At 49.9% G+C, this 12,158-nt stretch overlaps 4 protein-coding genes across 4 annotated transcripts; 2 read left to right on the top strand and 2 right to left on the bottom strand.

Moving 5' to 3' along the window:
• Nucleotides 1-147: 147 nt before the first annotated feature.
• On the top strand, nucleotides 148-2,303 carry EDB82DRAFT_552569 (prion-inhibition and propagation-domain-containing protein; the record flags this gene model as incomplete). The annotated part of the gene is made up of 3 exons (XM_025735754.2): nucleotides 148-652; nucleotides 700-738; nucleotides 792-2,303. 3 exons carry the CDS (start codon nucleotides 148-150, stop codon nucleotides 1,934-1,936), a joined length of 1,689 nt encoding a protein of 562 aa, XP_025587922.1. The 3' UTR covers nucleotides 1,937-2,303.
• A 300-nt stretch (nucleotides 2,304-2,603) lies between these two features.
• On the bottom strand, nucleotides 2,604-4,745 carry EDB82DRAFT_544080 (protein-tyrosine phosphatase-like protein; the record flags this gene model as incomplete). Its single annotated transcript, XM_025735765.1, has 3 exons — nucleotides 2,604-4,111; nucleotides 4,168-4,488; nucleotides 4,670-4,745. 3 exons carry the CDS (start codon nucleotides 4,743-4,745, stop codon nucleotides 2,604-2,606), a joined length of 1,905 nt encoding a protein of 634 aa, XP_025587923.1.
• A 1,149-nt stretch (nucleotides 4,746-5,894) lies between these two features.
• EDB82DRAFT_492413 (CTAG/Pcc1 family) lies at nucleotides 5,895-6,980 on the top strand. The gene is made up of 2 exons (XM_065608408.1): nucleotides 5,895-6,348; nucleotides 6,497-6,980. The coding sequence occupies exons 1-2, from the start codon at nucleotides 6,311-6,313 to the stop codon at nucleotides 6,813-6,815; spliced, it is 357 nt and encodes a 118-aa protein (XP_065465935.1). The 5' UTR covers nucleotides 5,895-6,310; the 3' UTR covers nucleotides 6,816-6,980.
• Nucleotides 6,981-7,329: 349 nt separating this feature from the next.
• EDB82DRAFT_472742 (uncharacterized protein) lies at nucleotides 7,330-9,370 on the bottom strand (the record flags this gene model as incomplete). Its single annotated transcript, XM_025735787.2, has 2 exons — nucleotides 7,330-8,763; nucleotides 8,834-9,370. The coding sequence occupies 2 exons, from the start codon at nucleotides 9,368-9,370 to the stop codon at nucleotides 7,330-7,332; spliced, it is 1,971 nt and encodes a 656-aa protein (XP_025587925.2).
• Nucleotides 9,371-12,158: the final 2,788 nt, after the last annotated feature.

Genomic DNA, 12,158 nt, shown 5'->3' with positions numbered 1-12,158 from the left:
CATTTTCTGCGCCTGAAACTCAAACAATAATGTCTTGAGGAATTGATAACCATCTGAAGAAATGTTCATTGCAACTACATTTGCCCTCACCTCTCACACGTTTCATCTCGCCACCTCCACCTCAAACCCCTCACTCACACCCGCATAATGGCCGCTGAGACTGTAGGAACTGCCCTCGCAGTAGTAGGCATCCTCGGCCAGCTCTTTGATGGCTGTGTCAAAGCCTACAACCTGTTCACGACGGCAGCAAACATCGACACAGATAGTCAAAGGCTTCTGTGCAAAGTACGCATAGAAGAGATGCGGCTTGTCGTCTGGGGTCGAGACTGGGGCGTTGCTGAGGGCAGACTCGAGGCTCATCTAGAAAGTACAAGGAATCCTCAGTTGAGAAGCTTGGCTTTGCAGATTCTTGAAGAGCTACATAGCGCTGTGACGGACTTCAAGAAACTCAAAGATAGGTACGGCTTGATTGATGAGGGTGCGGGGAGGGCTACATTGGATGTTGGCAAGACGAAACCTAGAAAGTCACCTTCGCCTTCGAGGAAGACCTCAAAAGATGATGAGTGTCGGAAGTTGAACGGTGTGGCAAAGACTATAAGTGAGATGAGTTGGGGAAAAGAAATGAGCTTGAGGGCTAGATGGGTTATAGCAGGTGAGATATCAACCTGTCAATATGAACATCAAGACTAACTCGAACAGATAAAGATAAATTCACAAACCTACTGAAGGATCTCCGAGGTACATCATCCTTCTCACAACACGCCATACGATTGACTAATCCGACGTCCAAGACTTCAACGATGGCCTTGAGCGTCTCTTTCCGCTATCTCATCTCCCGTCCTTTCAACGCGCCTGGACTCATCAACTCCTCGAGTCTGCCCAGCGAGACATAACTCAGCTCTCCCTCCTCGAAACAGCATCAACGGGCGTCTATCCCAAACTCACCGCATCAGCCAATCTCAAGAAACTCCGCATCAACCTCGATGCTAAACCCCAAGCCTCGTTCAAGCCAACATTTGCTCTCAAGGTTCCCCGTGCTGCGCTTGACTTGAGTGAGGACGACGGTCAAGGAGGTCGCAGCAAGGGACGGCATGAATCTGCAGGCGATGTTGTTATCGAATGGGTGGACTATGATCGTGATGATGTGGACGAGCGTGTAGCTCACGTTCGTCGACTGGATGATCTCGCTCGCATGATGCATTCAGCTTCAGAGTGCCATCCTGATCTTTACAGCATCGACTGCGTAGGCTACGTCGATGACTTCTCGCGTTGCAGGTATGGCCTCGTGTACAAAGCGCCCTCGCCGTCCTTCTCGACGCTGCACGAGCTCATCGCCAGTACAGATCTCAAAACTCCTGATCTTGATGATCGCGTTCGCCTGGCGCATACACTTGCTGTTGCCTTGTGGTCTCTGCACTCTCTTGATTGGCTTCACAAGAGTCTTTGCAGCTCAAACATTCTCTTCTTTCCCTCTGCCATCTCTACCTCGGCGCACTCATCAACTGCCACAGCTGCTCTTGTTCCTGATATACAGCGCCCATATCTCACTGGCTTTGATGCTTCACGGCCAGATCTCGATACTGCACTTTCCGTCGTCCCGCGGAATCCATCTATCATGACGCTCCATCGACATCCAGCTTCGTTGCGTGGTTATTCCCACTGCAAGCCCATGGACATTTATAGTCTAGGACTGGTGCTTCTCGAAATCGGATTGTGGAAAGTGCTTCAGACGTATCACAAGTCGCATTATTCTGCTGAGCGGTGGCGCGATAAGGTATTGCGGACTGCCCTCGTTCCTGGCCTGGGCAGTAAGACTGGTCGTCGATATCGTGATGTTGTAGACAAATGTCTGGCCGTAAGTGAGGACATGACGAGTGCCGAGGCTGCAAAAGTGATAGAGGATGTTGTGACTGCTCTTGAAGCGATACGGGTATAATAATAATACTCAACGCATGACGAGACATGAAGTTGGATGAATGAATGGTATGAAGAACAGAGAGCATCAATTGCCAGCAGACAAAAAGGTGTTTAAACAGTTATAAGCAGTTTATTCCAATCCTCGGATGCACATATATGAATAGTCGTAAAAGCCCGCTGCCCTCTCATCTCCGGTGCTCTCTTGGTTGTAACCAAGAAGAGTCAATCGATGCAATGCCAAACCAAATAAATACACAATATCAAAATTTCATCCATTCCTTTCCTGTGCGCCGTCGCAAATTAAAACTCCATTATGCCTTCACTCCTCCTCTCCAAGACAATGTCATTTTTTCGCCTCCAAATGATCTCCTTGGTCATAACAAACTTCATTCAATCCATACCGTAACGATGCTTCGATGTTGCAGAAACTGAATTATCTTGCAGGGTTGGGATGACAAATAATTGGAAGCCAAACACACCAAGACAAGTCATCGTGGGAGAAGGATCGGTTCAACATTCAAACACAAACGCCCATCGTCCCCTTTCGAGCCAGAAACGCCAATATATGCCAGACGTTGAGATCGCGTGACGTACGTGAGTCATGATCATGATGTAGAGTCGTGCAGTTGCCTGTTGCGCCTCGCGTTGGAACGCTGAAGCGGCTGGACCCGCTGAGCCGGTGCTTTCTAAGCTCCAGAGACCTTGCGAGCTGTCGATGCCGCTGACACTGACGTGCTATGGCTAGCACTGCCTACTCTGCCGCTGGTCTTTCGAACTCCAGACTCCTTGGCCCGGAGAGGAGACTCGCCCTGGCGCTTGCTGCCACGAACCTTGGCCAGGACACCGGATGTACTGGGCACGCGCTCAACATACTTGGAACGCACAGAACCAATGTTCTCAGCATCATGTGACGCATCGTTATCTATTGTGTAGATAGCTGTGGTCTGGCTCACAGATCGCGTCTTCTCACTGCGAGCCGGCGATTGTGAAGTCGCCTTACGGCGGCGCATCATGCGCAAGTGCAACTCCTCATCAGACTCGCCGCTAGTGTTGGTATATTTGGCAATCAAGTCGGCCTCTTGCTCAACTGGATATTGTGCTTCAGGAGGAGCTCCTCCAGAAATAGAGCGCTGGTAAGGGTGGTGACGATCCCTGGCAGCCTTTCGTGGTTGCCCTGGTGTGGGAGCTGGTAGATAGTCTTCCTGAACCCCAATGTTATTGCGGTCATGGTCAACTTCACTCAGCGGTGTGCGATTTGAAGGGCTTCGGTTGGGTGGTGTCGAAGCCTGGCCATTTCGCAGCGTTGTCTTTTGCATAGCACGAATGGGTGTGCTGGGAATAGGGTTGGCAGCAGCCATTTCTCTCCTTAGTCGGCGCTCGATCCTTTCCTCAACCCACCACTCTCGGAAGGTGCCCTGGTTGAGGTGAAGCCAGTGCTGTTGAGGACCAACAACCATACCAGGTCGCATGAATCGCATGAAAGAGATGACCTCGTTGGCTGTGAAACCATGGCGGTAGATGAGGTAGGCACCAATCAAGCAACCAGTTCGACCCAAGCCAGCCTTGCAGTGGACAGCGATTCCCTTCTTGCGGATAGTAATGGTCTCGTGGGCGAGTCTGATGAATTTGCGGACAGTGCTGAGCGAAGGACATGTACCATCGTCGAAGATCATGTCCAGATGTTGAATACCCAGAGCCTCAAAGTAAGTGGGTGAGTAGAGCTGAGAGTTGAGACGGACAACCAGGCCAATATTCTTCTCCGAAAAGTGCTTAAGCACATTCTTGAAAGGCTTTGGTAGCTTGGGGTGGGCGTCCACAGCGGCTATCGTTCGTGGGAGCAATGGAAACAATTCGGAATCCTCTGTGATCTTCTGGACTGGCGCGTGCTGAGGAGAAGCAAAAGCCAGGAAATTGGGGGTGATCCAGTTGAAGTCACCGTGCTCGACTCTCTCGAATCGCTCGTACTCGTCCAGGTCGAAGTTGTCGAGGTCGCAGCACTTCTCCTCCTTGGCCTTCCACACACCGTAAACAACATCTTGAACGCTAATACCGTAGTCCGCTTGGCTGTAACCGGCGTCTCGGAAAGGCATCAGAGGAGGATCGACTTGCGCAATCGGGGCGAGAGCCAGGTGAGGAGGCCAGTTCTGGATAAGGACCATGTAGCACGCGAGCATGCAGGCAGCATTGGCGCGACCTAGAATTCATGTTAGTTTTCTAAGAGCGCGCAAAGTTGTAGATAGATGAGCTCACTCTTAGGGTCAGCAGCGCTATAAAAGACAATGGGGCGCTCCTTATTCTGCTTGGCGCCTAGGATGTCGTGGAACTGGATAGCAAATCGGTACAGGTGACCGATGTGGAGCGGACCAAAGTCATGGTGAAAAGCGTTGTAGAGGAGAGTATCGTCGACAGTAAAGTAGCAGGGCTGAGGTCGAGATGGCTTCGCGAGCGGGGTAGCGCCGGCAGCGAGTCTTGTGGTTCTCTTTCTAGGGGAAACAGGCGCAGGCTCCTCGGGGTAGGGGAATGGAGTGTCGGCAGTAGGCGCAACATTGTAAGCGGCGAGGTAGAGGCGATCTGGGATATAGTTTAGCGCTGATGTTGGGAGAGATATGTGGTGAAGATAGAGGTTGACGTCGATCAAGCAAGGCGGAGGCGAGGAGTAGAAGGGGTAGTAATGCGCCATGACTCTGGAAAGCCAGGCGGCCATTGTGCGTATACATAAAATGATTTGAATAGTAGTGAGTTGATTGCCTACCTGGTATGTACTCGACGATTTGCGCCATGCTTTGCGGCTGCGGTTGCAGTTGAGGGTGTCGGCTGGAAGGCGCCATGTTGTTATTGTTGATGTTGACTTGCGCTTCAGGGAGTGAGTCTGAGCGGTGGAACCGTCCAAAGAATAAGAAATAACGAGGAAAGAGCTTTCGAATGCAATCGGAATATAATCAGAGTATAAACAAATATACAATCAAAATACTGAAGCAGCGACAATGTCTTTAATCTCAAATTCTCGGGCGACCAAAAGCAGGCGGTGACGGATGATCAATTGCAATTCAACGGGAAACTGCAGCAGAGGCGTTTTAAGGCTAAATTGAGTGCGTCGATGAAGGTCGTCAGGTAAGAGAGTAAAAGGAGAAAAGAGGATGAACAAGGTGTTCCAAGTCCAGCTCCAGCGCGGACGAGAAAAGGCACCAAAGACAACTTTGGAGAGGAGAAAAAAAGAATTGAAGGTCTTGGTTGACGATGTTGATGATAAGCAACGGGACCTGGGCTAGCGATTCTTTTGTATGGGCCGTTCTCGTTGTTTTCTGGCCCCTGCCCGAAACAGGTTGCTACTTGGGTCCATTGCCATAGCAACGCAGCGCAAACAACGCCCTGGACCACAACAGACCGCTCCAGCTACGGGCGGCAGCCCCAGTTAGCCAGCACTAATAGCTCACTATACCACTCCAGTGGAGAGCCCGTCCAGCTGTTTATGGAGCACAGGGCAGTTGTCAGTGTTTATTGCAACACTTTCTCACACGACAGCATTTACTCTCCACTATTGAGAGAATCCATCAGACAGCTGTCAGTACACACATGCCTCAATTGAGTCAATCTTGCTGCATGATCCCGTTCATCAACTCCGCTGCAGTACTCTAGTCGTTCAGTTTGTTTGTTGTATGTATACTAAAATAGTTACCCTAAATCTCTTACAGCCAATTCCGTGGAAGCAGTGTTACATGAGAAATCAGTTACAATTAGAGCATGCAAGCTAGACTATTTTCTTACAAAATTGTACGACCAAATGCATCATAAAGTGTTCCTAGGATAACCTAGATCTCGTATAACATCACTGTACTCTCTATCGTAGCTAGTAAATTTAGCTGTTGTTATGATGGAAACCGGTTGTGGCTTTTGTGGCGGTGTTACACGAATCTGGCAACTACCTCTAACTTTAGTTCTTGCTGCAATAACGTCAATCTTTACCGCCCGATCCCCCACCTTGAACCAACCAATCTTATCCCCGCGCGCATATCAGAAACCTGCCGTCAATTTTCACCACCAGTCACACTCTCACTAATTATTATCACACATACACAATTTAATTGTGATCGTTCTCAAATCACCCAAGAAACCGCCCTATCTAACAAACCAAAACAAAGAGAAAATCACTCAAATCCGATATAACGGGTGACGTTCCTCTCCCTTCGAAATTAGGTCTAGATCTGCATTCCTTGTCACAGCCGAGCCAACCTAGCTCCGTCATTTTCATTGCCCTGATAGTGACTACGGCCAAAAGAAATAGGAAAAGACAAAAAGGAAATCGATATAGAGATCGATCGCATCGCATCACACACAAGAGAGATAAAAGCGGTCGCTTGCTTGGAAGCAGTGACCACCATCATCAAGAATAACCATGACCGCCACTCCCGATGCCGAATTTCCCTGTTCAATGCAAGCCACCCCTCTTCCCTCTTCCACCCCTTGACGATGACGCTTTACAAGGCTAAGCTCAACTCCAAGGCTGGCTGTTGTTTGTTGTTGTCATAGCTCCCGTTACTCTACAGCTTCCCTTTTACTAACCCCTGTCCCCCTTGTCTAGTACTCTAAACGTCCCTTTTCCTACTGCTCGACTGGCCACAACCGCCCTCAAGGCCATTCAGGTGGACCCTGAACTCTCCCCACTCGTCAGGCGACAGCTCACCGTTGTCCCGGCGCCGACGTCAAAGTCAACCCAAGGTTCACCAAATGGTCAAGTTGCAAATGCAGATGCAGATGCGCGGCTCCTCGAGGTTCAGTACAGAGCAACAACCAATAGAATGCTTCGTGTCGCTGTCAACGGCTTCATGGAGAGTTTGAAGCTCGTGATGGAGGTTATGGAGCAACTAGACACTGATGTCCTTGCTCAAAAACAACAATAACATGATACCATCATCATCACAATAAACATTGTTATGGATACATTCTCGTCTCTTCCCTTCTCTCCACCACACGTCACTTGTTCGCTTCTCGGATCTTATTTCTCAAACCTGGTATCTCACATCCATGTCTCACTGTGCCTTGCTCGTTATTAGTAATACTTGGTTTGACTGATTTGACTATTATATTCAACCCTGGTATATCTATGCTCCACGATTCATGTGAAACCGTTAACCTTTCGTTTACCAAATCATCCAATCATGTCTCTGGCTACATCGCATCAATGATTCTCTACAAATAGCCAGTCTACGCCTAAAGGCGCTTATCTAATGTCCCGCCTAGCCGCCCTACCAACCTCAGACAAAACGCCAAAAACAAAACATCGCTGCCACCGTTGAGGATATAATGCAGACTGCCGACCCCTCGCGAACTGGACCGATCTTATTACTGTCCGGGGTCCCCATTTGTACAGCGCTTATGTACCTTGCCATGAACCAACCACATTTCCATCTCTTGCTATTGCTTTTCCTCTGTTGACCCTTGTAAACCCTCCAATTGCTTTTTTAATTCTTCAACCTCCTTCTTCAGGTCCCCGTTCTCTTTTTCCAAGCTCTTCATATGCACGATAGCGTTCTCGACAACACTGGCTTTGCTGTTCTGTGCATTCGCTTGCTTTCCGTCCTTCTTATCGCCTTCGTCCATGATGTCTGCCTTATCGCCTCCAGGCAACAGTCCAGCCATGACCTGCAGTGCTGAGTTGATTCGGTTGCGGCGCCCTTGTTCTGCAATCTTGTGTGATGTTCGCTTTGATGTAAGGTTGGTCGAGAGTTCGCTTGGATATGACACACCCGGCACCTTGTTACCCTCTAGGATGTTTTGGTAGTTGGACTTTGACATCAGCAGTTGTGAAGCAGCACTCTCCGCCGGCGTCATTCCAGGCGTACCAGGAAGCAAGGGTTTGATGCTGGGGGAGATTCTCGGTAGCAGAGCAGGCGAAACGTGAACAGAGCCTGTAGACCTCTTCCTGCTTGACCGAGGTGCAAGTTGAGGAGTTTTCCGCGCAGACGGACCCGTCGACCCGGGGACTAGTTGAGGGCTCGCGGTTGCAGAAGCGCTTCCCGATTGTCGTCGAGGGAATGCCGGGGATGGCAGAGGTTGGAAGCCGGACGCCTTGCCAGGAGCAGCTTCCACAACTGGGGACTGGACCGAGGACCGTGAGATAACGGGGGTCATAGTCTTGCTTGATACCGACTCGGGTAGCTCTAGTGATTCGATGTGATCAGAAACAATAGGTTCTTGGTGCCCGGCAGCATGCTTGCTTGCCCTAGATGCAGGTAGCTTCATAAGCGAAGCAGGTGTAGCTGGGGCAGGATTTGAGTCCACAGGACCCGGGACAGGTGTTTGTTGGCTGCTTGGCTGTGCTTGAATGTATGGCGATTTGCTGGTCGATCTCCTGTTGGGAATTGGAGGCGGAGGCATTTCGGAAAGCGCTTCAGGGGACACTGATGAGTATTCCTCAGCCGAGGTCTCAGTAGAGGTTGCGGACGTAGGGAAAAAAGAGCCGTTCATCTCTTCGAACTCGTTGAGTACCTGTGACACAATCGCAGGACTGGGTCCCACTTTCCGACGTTGAGGTTTCACGATGGGAGAGCTTCTAATGCTAGCCTTTGCCCTCGTCTTCGTTGCGGCCTTCTTCCTGGCAGGCTTCTTGGGCAAGTCCAAGACAGACGTGACGGGAACAGCCGATCTGTCAAGGTCCGCATGGTCGATTGGCGAGTTGTCTGTGTTTGTGTGGCGTGGGTCGTAGATTGTCGAGGGGTCGTTCTGCGCATGAAGGGCTGGCGATGTCAGAGGACTGAAGTATGCGTTGGGAATAGTGTAGCCGCTGTCCATAGAAAAGTTGGGATCCAGAGGAGTCACTGCCGGGGAGACAAGAGGTGTGAAAGCCATCTGAATACAAGTTAGCCTCGAATTCTCCTGATTTCAGATCGTCGTGAGAGGGGCAGTAGTGATTCCTTACATCTTGTTCCTTCATGCGCTGGTGATAGCCTCTATCGTAAGCACCCGAGGCTGGTATTTGCTCGGCTTGGGAGTAGAATTGTGCGTTGTGGGGCATCTCAAGACTTTGCGGCGTTGGTGGTACAGAGTGGTTGTGGTTGTGGAAGAAAGCCGCTTGTTGCTCCTGCATTTGGCGTTGCTGCTGATGAAACTTCTGCTGCTGAAGATACTGGATCTGGGCATCGATGTTGGAAATGGGGTCACTTGCAGGCGTCATCATATGAGCCGGGATCGTTGGTTGAGTAGTGGACGTTGACATTGGCACTGCGCCGGCTGTGGCCATCAGGCCTGGGTTGTCACAGTCGGTCATTATTGTGTCAGGAGCATCGCGCGATTGACTCATTAGTCCCTGGGCGGAACCATCCTGGAAAGATTGAAAGTCGAAGTGCATGGCATCGCCCAGGCTTCCCATGTTGCTCATGTCGAGAAACTGGTGGAAATCGTCATCACCGCCCGAGGTCATTGTTTGGTCTTGCCCGTTCCATGTCGTCGAACTCATCATGGCTGAAGTGACGGCGGGCGCCGATGTGGTACAATTGAGTTTATCGAATTAGGCGGACGAGAGGGGGTTGAGTAGTAGTGGGCGAGCCAGAAGAAGGCTGCGCAAGACAAGAAAACCAGGTCGTGGAAGCAGCACCAAAGCGGAGGATCTGACTCCAAAATAGGTAGGTAGTGATGAAGAAAGAAAAAAGTCTCGAAGTTGACAAGTATCACAGAATAAAAACGGGCGAGATTTAGGATCAAGATGCGTTCCAGTCGGACACAGGAGGTACTTGACCGGTTGATCGGCGGTGATACAGATAGAGACAGCAGAAATATCGCGGCAAAAATAACGGGCTGGGAAAAGCCTGCGATGAAATAAAGCGGAATGAGTACCGCAGAGGCTGTGAACGCTGCGACGATGCAAAAAGTAGTTGGACCAGAGGGGCAGCTGAGTGAGGAGCGTCAAGGGAGAAAGAAGGCCGTCGTCAGTGGTTTGTGATGCAACACAGGTGCAGATGTAGATGCAGATACAGATGCCGACGGAAGAAAAAGAAGAAAAAAGCGGCAACAGAAGCCGTAAGCGCAAGCGCGAACAAGACTCGACTCAACGGAAGTCCTCTACCGAAAGAGACTCGACTCGAGTTGAGTAGAGTCAAATTGAGAATCAAGTCCAAAAGTGAAGAGTCCAAAGGTGGTTGGTTGGTTCGCTATGTCAGTTAGTGGCAATCTATCCGTACTACCTAAGGTAACCTTACCTATGGGGGGCTAGCTAACGCTGGGCAGGCAACTGCAACTTCAACCCGCTCTCCAACGTTTCCAATATGAGAACTGAAGGGAAGGTCTGAATGTAGAGAGACTTTTTGTCGCCAGAGTGGGGGGGGGGGATGACAAGTGAGAGTGGGGGCTCCTAGCCAACTGTTGGTGGGGAGCAGTTGGGCCCCCTTCAGGCGTCCTCTGCCCTGTACCCGCTGTAAGCTGGAGCCAGGCTGGGGAGGACCTGGAGGTGAGTGAGTTAGAGCTAAAGCCAAATCCTAACTCTTTTTCTACCACCTAGTTTTTATTGGCCAGAACCCAACCACAGAAATCCATTGAGTGAGTTATTGGGGAGCAGGGATCCATCAAAGTACTGGTACTTTGCGAAGCAGGAAGCCCACTCTCTATTACGCTCCATCTTCCATCACACTCACGGAGGATAAACCAAATCAATGGATGCAGAACATTGTCAGCTACGATTCTGCCAATTGAATTGAGGGACTTTGAGGGAGCTCGTCGGGGGAAACGGTGGAGAGGGTCACTTTACTGCAGTTCATGGCAGGGATGGATGGCTGCGGTTCACAAGCCGTATTCTCCGTTGCGACTTGACTTGCACGAGTTTGGCTCACGCGGGGGTTCTTTTGTCCAGAATTTACAGGAACTAACTAGCTAACCGTACTTTCTATAGAGCATGACCTTGGGATTATCACACACACACACATTCTCATTTTCATTCATCTAATCCAGCTGACTTAAACTGACTAAATTATGGCTGCAGGGCCGCGTGGGATGTCCCTTGTTCCGAGATTCTTCAGGCTTCTGATGATGGTCTCTGACAGGCATTTCTTAACGATGGGCTTAAGCCAAGCCATGGATGATGGTCTAACATCAACTCGTCATTAACCTCTCACAGGATGGACCTCAGTCTCCAAGATCAGAGCCTTGTAAACCTCGCAGCTCTAGCTCTGACTCGCCTACCAGAATTGGAATTTGGCCGTGCTGCTGCCCAGGGGCCCTTGCAAATGGAGGTGTCTGAGCCCGTTATTGGTGTTTCTCTGTCTGTTTGAGCCCCCGTTTTGGTGACCGATGGAATCTTGGCTTTTTTTTGTGGTTGCTCTTTCAGTGGTAGTGTTATTACCTATTACTGAGTATTGTTTGATGGGTTTAAAAACTTCTTTTAAAGCTGACCACATGAACTACGACTCAAGTCTCAAAACACCACATTTGACCTCATAAGCTCTGTTCAAATTCTTTTCCTTGGATTTATCGGAGCTGCCTCGGAATGTATCCGGCTTAATAACGCTGACCACTAAACTAGTAAACATGTGAACACAGAGAGCACCCCGTCGAATTCACTGTTCGAGTGGACCTGAACTGGACTCCTCCATTCTCCTCTTGAATCCCCCATCCCCATCCCCATCTCCATTCCCCTTCACCCGTGCACTGTTGAGCTCCAACTCGTCTCCGGATTATTCCATCCCAATCAGACTACGATTGTCCGTTGACTAGGGTCGCCCTTCTACCACCGGCAACCTCTTCCGTACGGAGAAACTTGCGGGTAATTCTGGCTTAATGTATTAATTGCGTATTCTGTCGTATGAGAGCTCACTCACATGAATGAATACTTGTACATGCAGTTTGGTTCAGGATTCGGTCACTCAAAATTATTCCAGTACTATGTCACGACCGTCGTGTTTTCTCAACCCATAATAGCTCCATTGTAACTAATAGTCCCCCCATTGCTAACATATCATGGCTCGGCTGAGAAAATCTCTCAGACTCAAAAACCAACCGCTACTTGATTATTGCTACCTAGCTAGACCAGACCAGGTTACCTGAAGGACCCTGAAAACGCCATCATCCTAGTTTAGCCCCTTGGGATAATATCGACGGGCAAAATGGCCGGTTATTGCAGGCAGTTGGGCTTGCATCGGGGCTCATCTCCTCTCCCCACCAACACTCACAGCTCTTGCAGGCTTGGGTAAAGTCTGGCAGGGCAGTCGGGTCCTCTGAGTATGTGTTTGCAAATTTCAAACGTGTACTTTGTTAGA

The sequence above is a fragment of the Fusarium venenatum genome (genome assembly GCF_020744135.1).
Source record: "Fusarium venenatum strain MPI-CAGE-CH-0201 chromosome Unknown EDB82scaffold_1, whole genome shotgun sequence".
NCBI lineage: Eukaryota > Fungi > Ascomycota > Sordariomycetes > Hypocreales > Nectriaceae > Fusarium > Fusarium venenatum.
The sequence above is the reverse complement of the archived record's forward strand: the minus strand, read 5'-3'. Positions and strand labels throughout refer to the sequence as shown.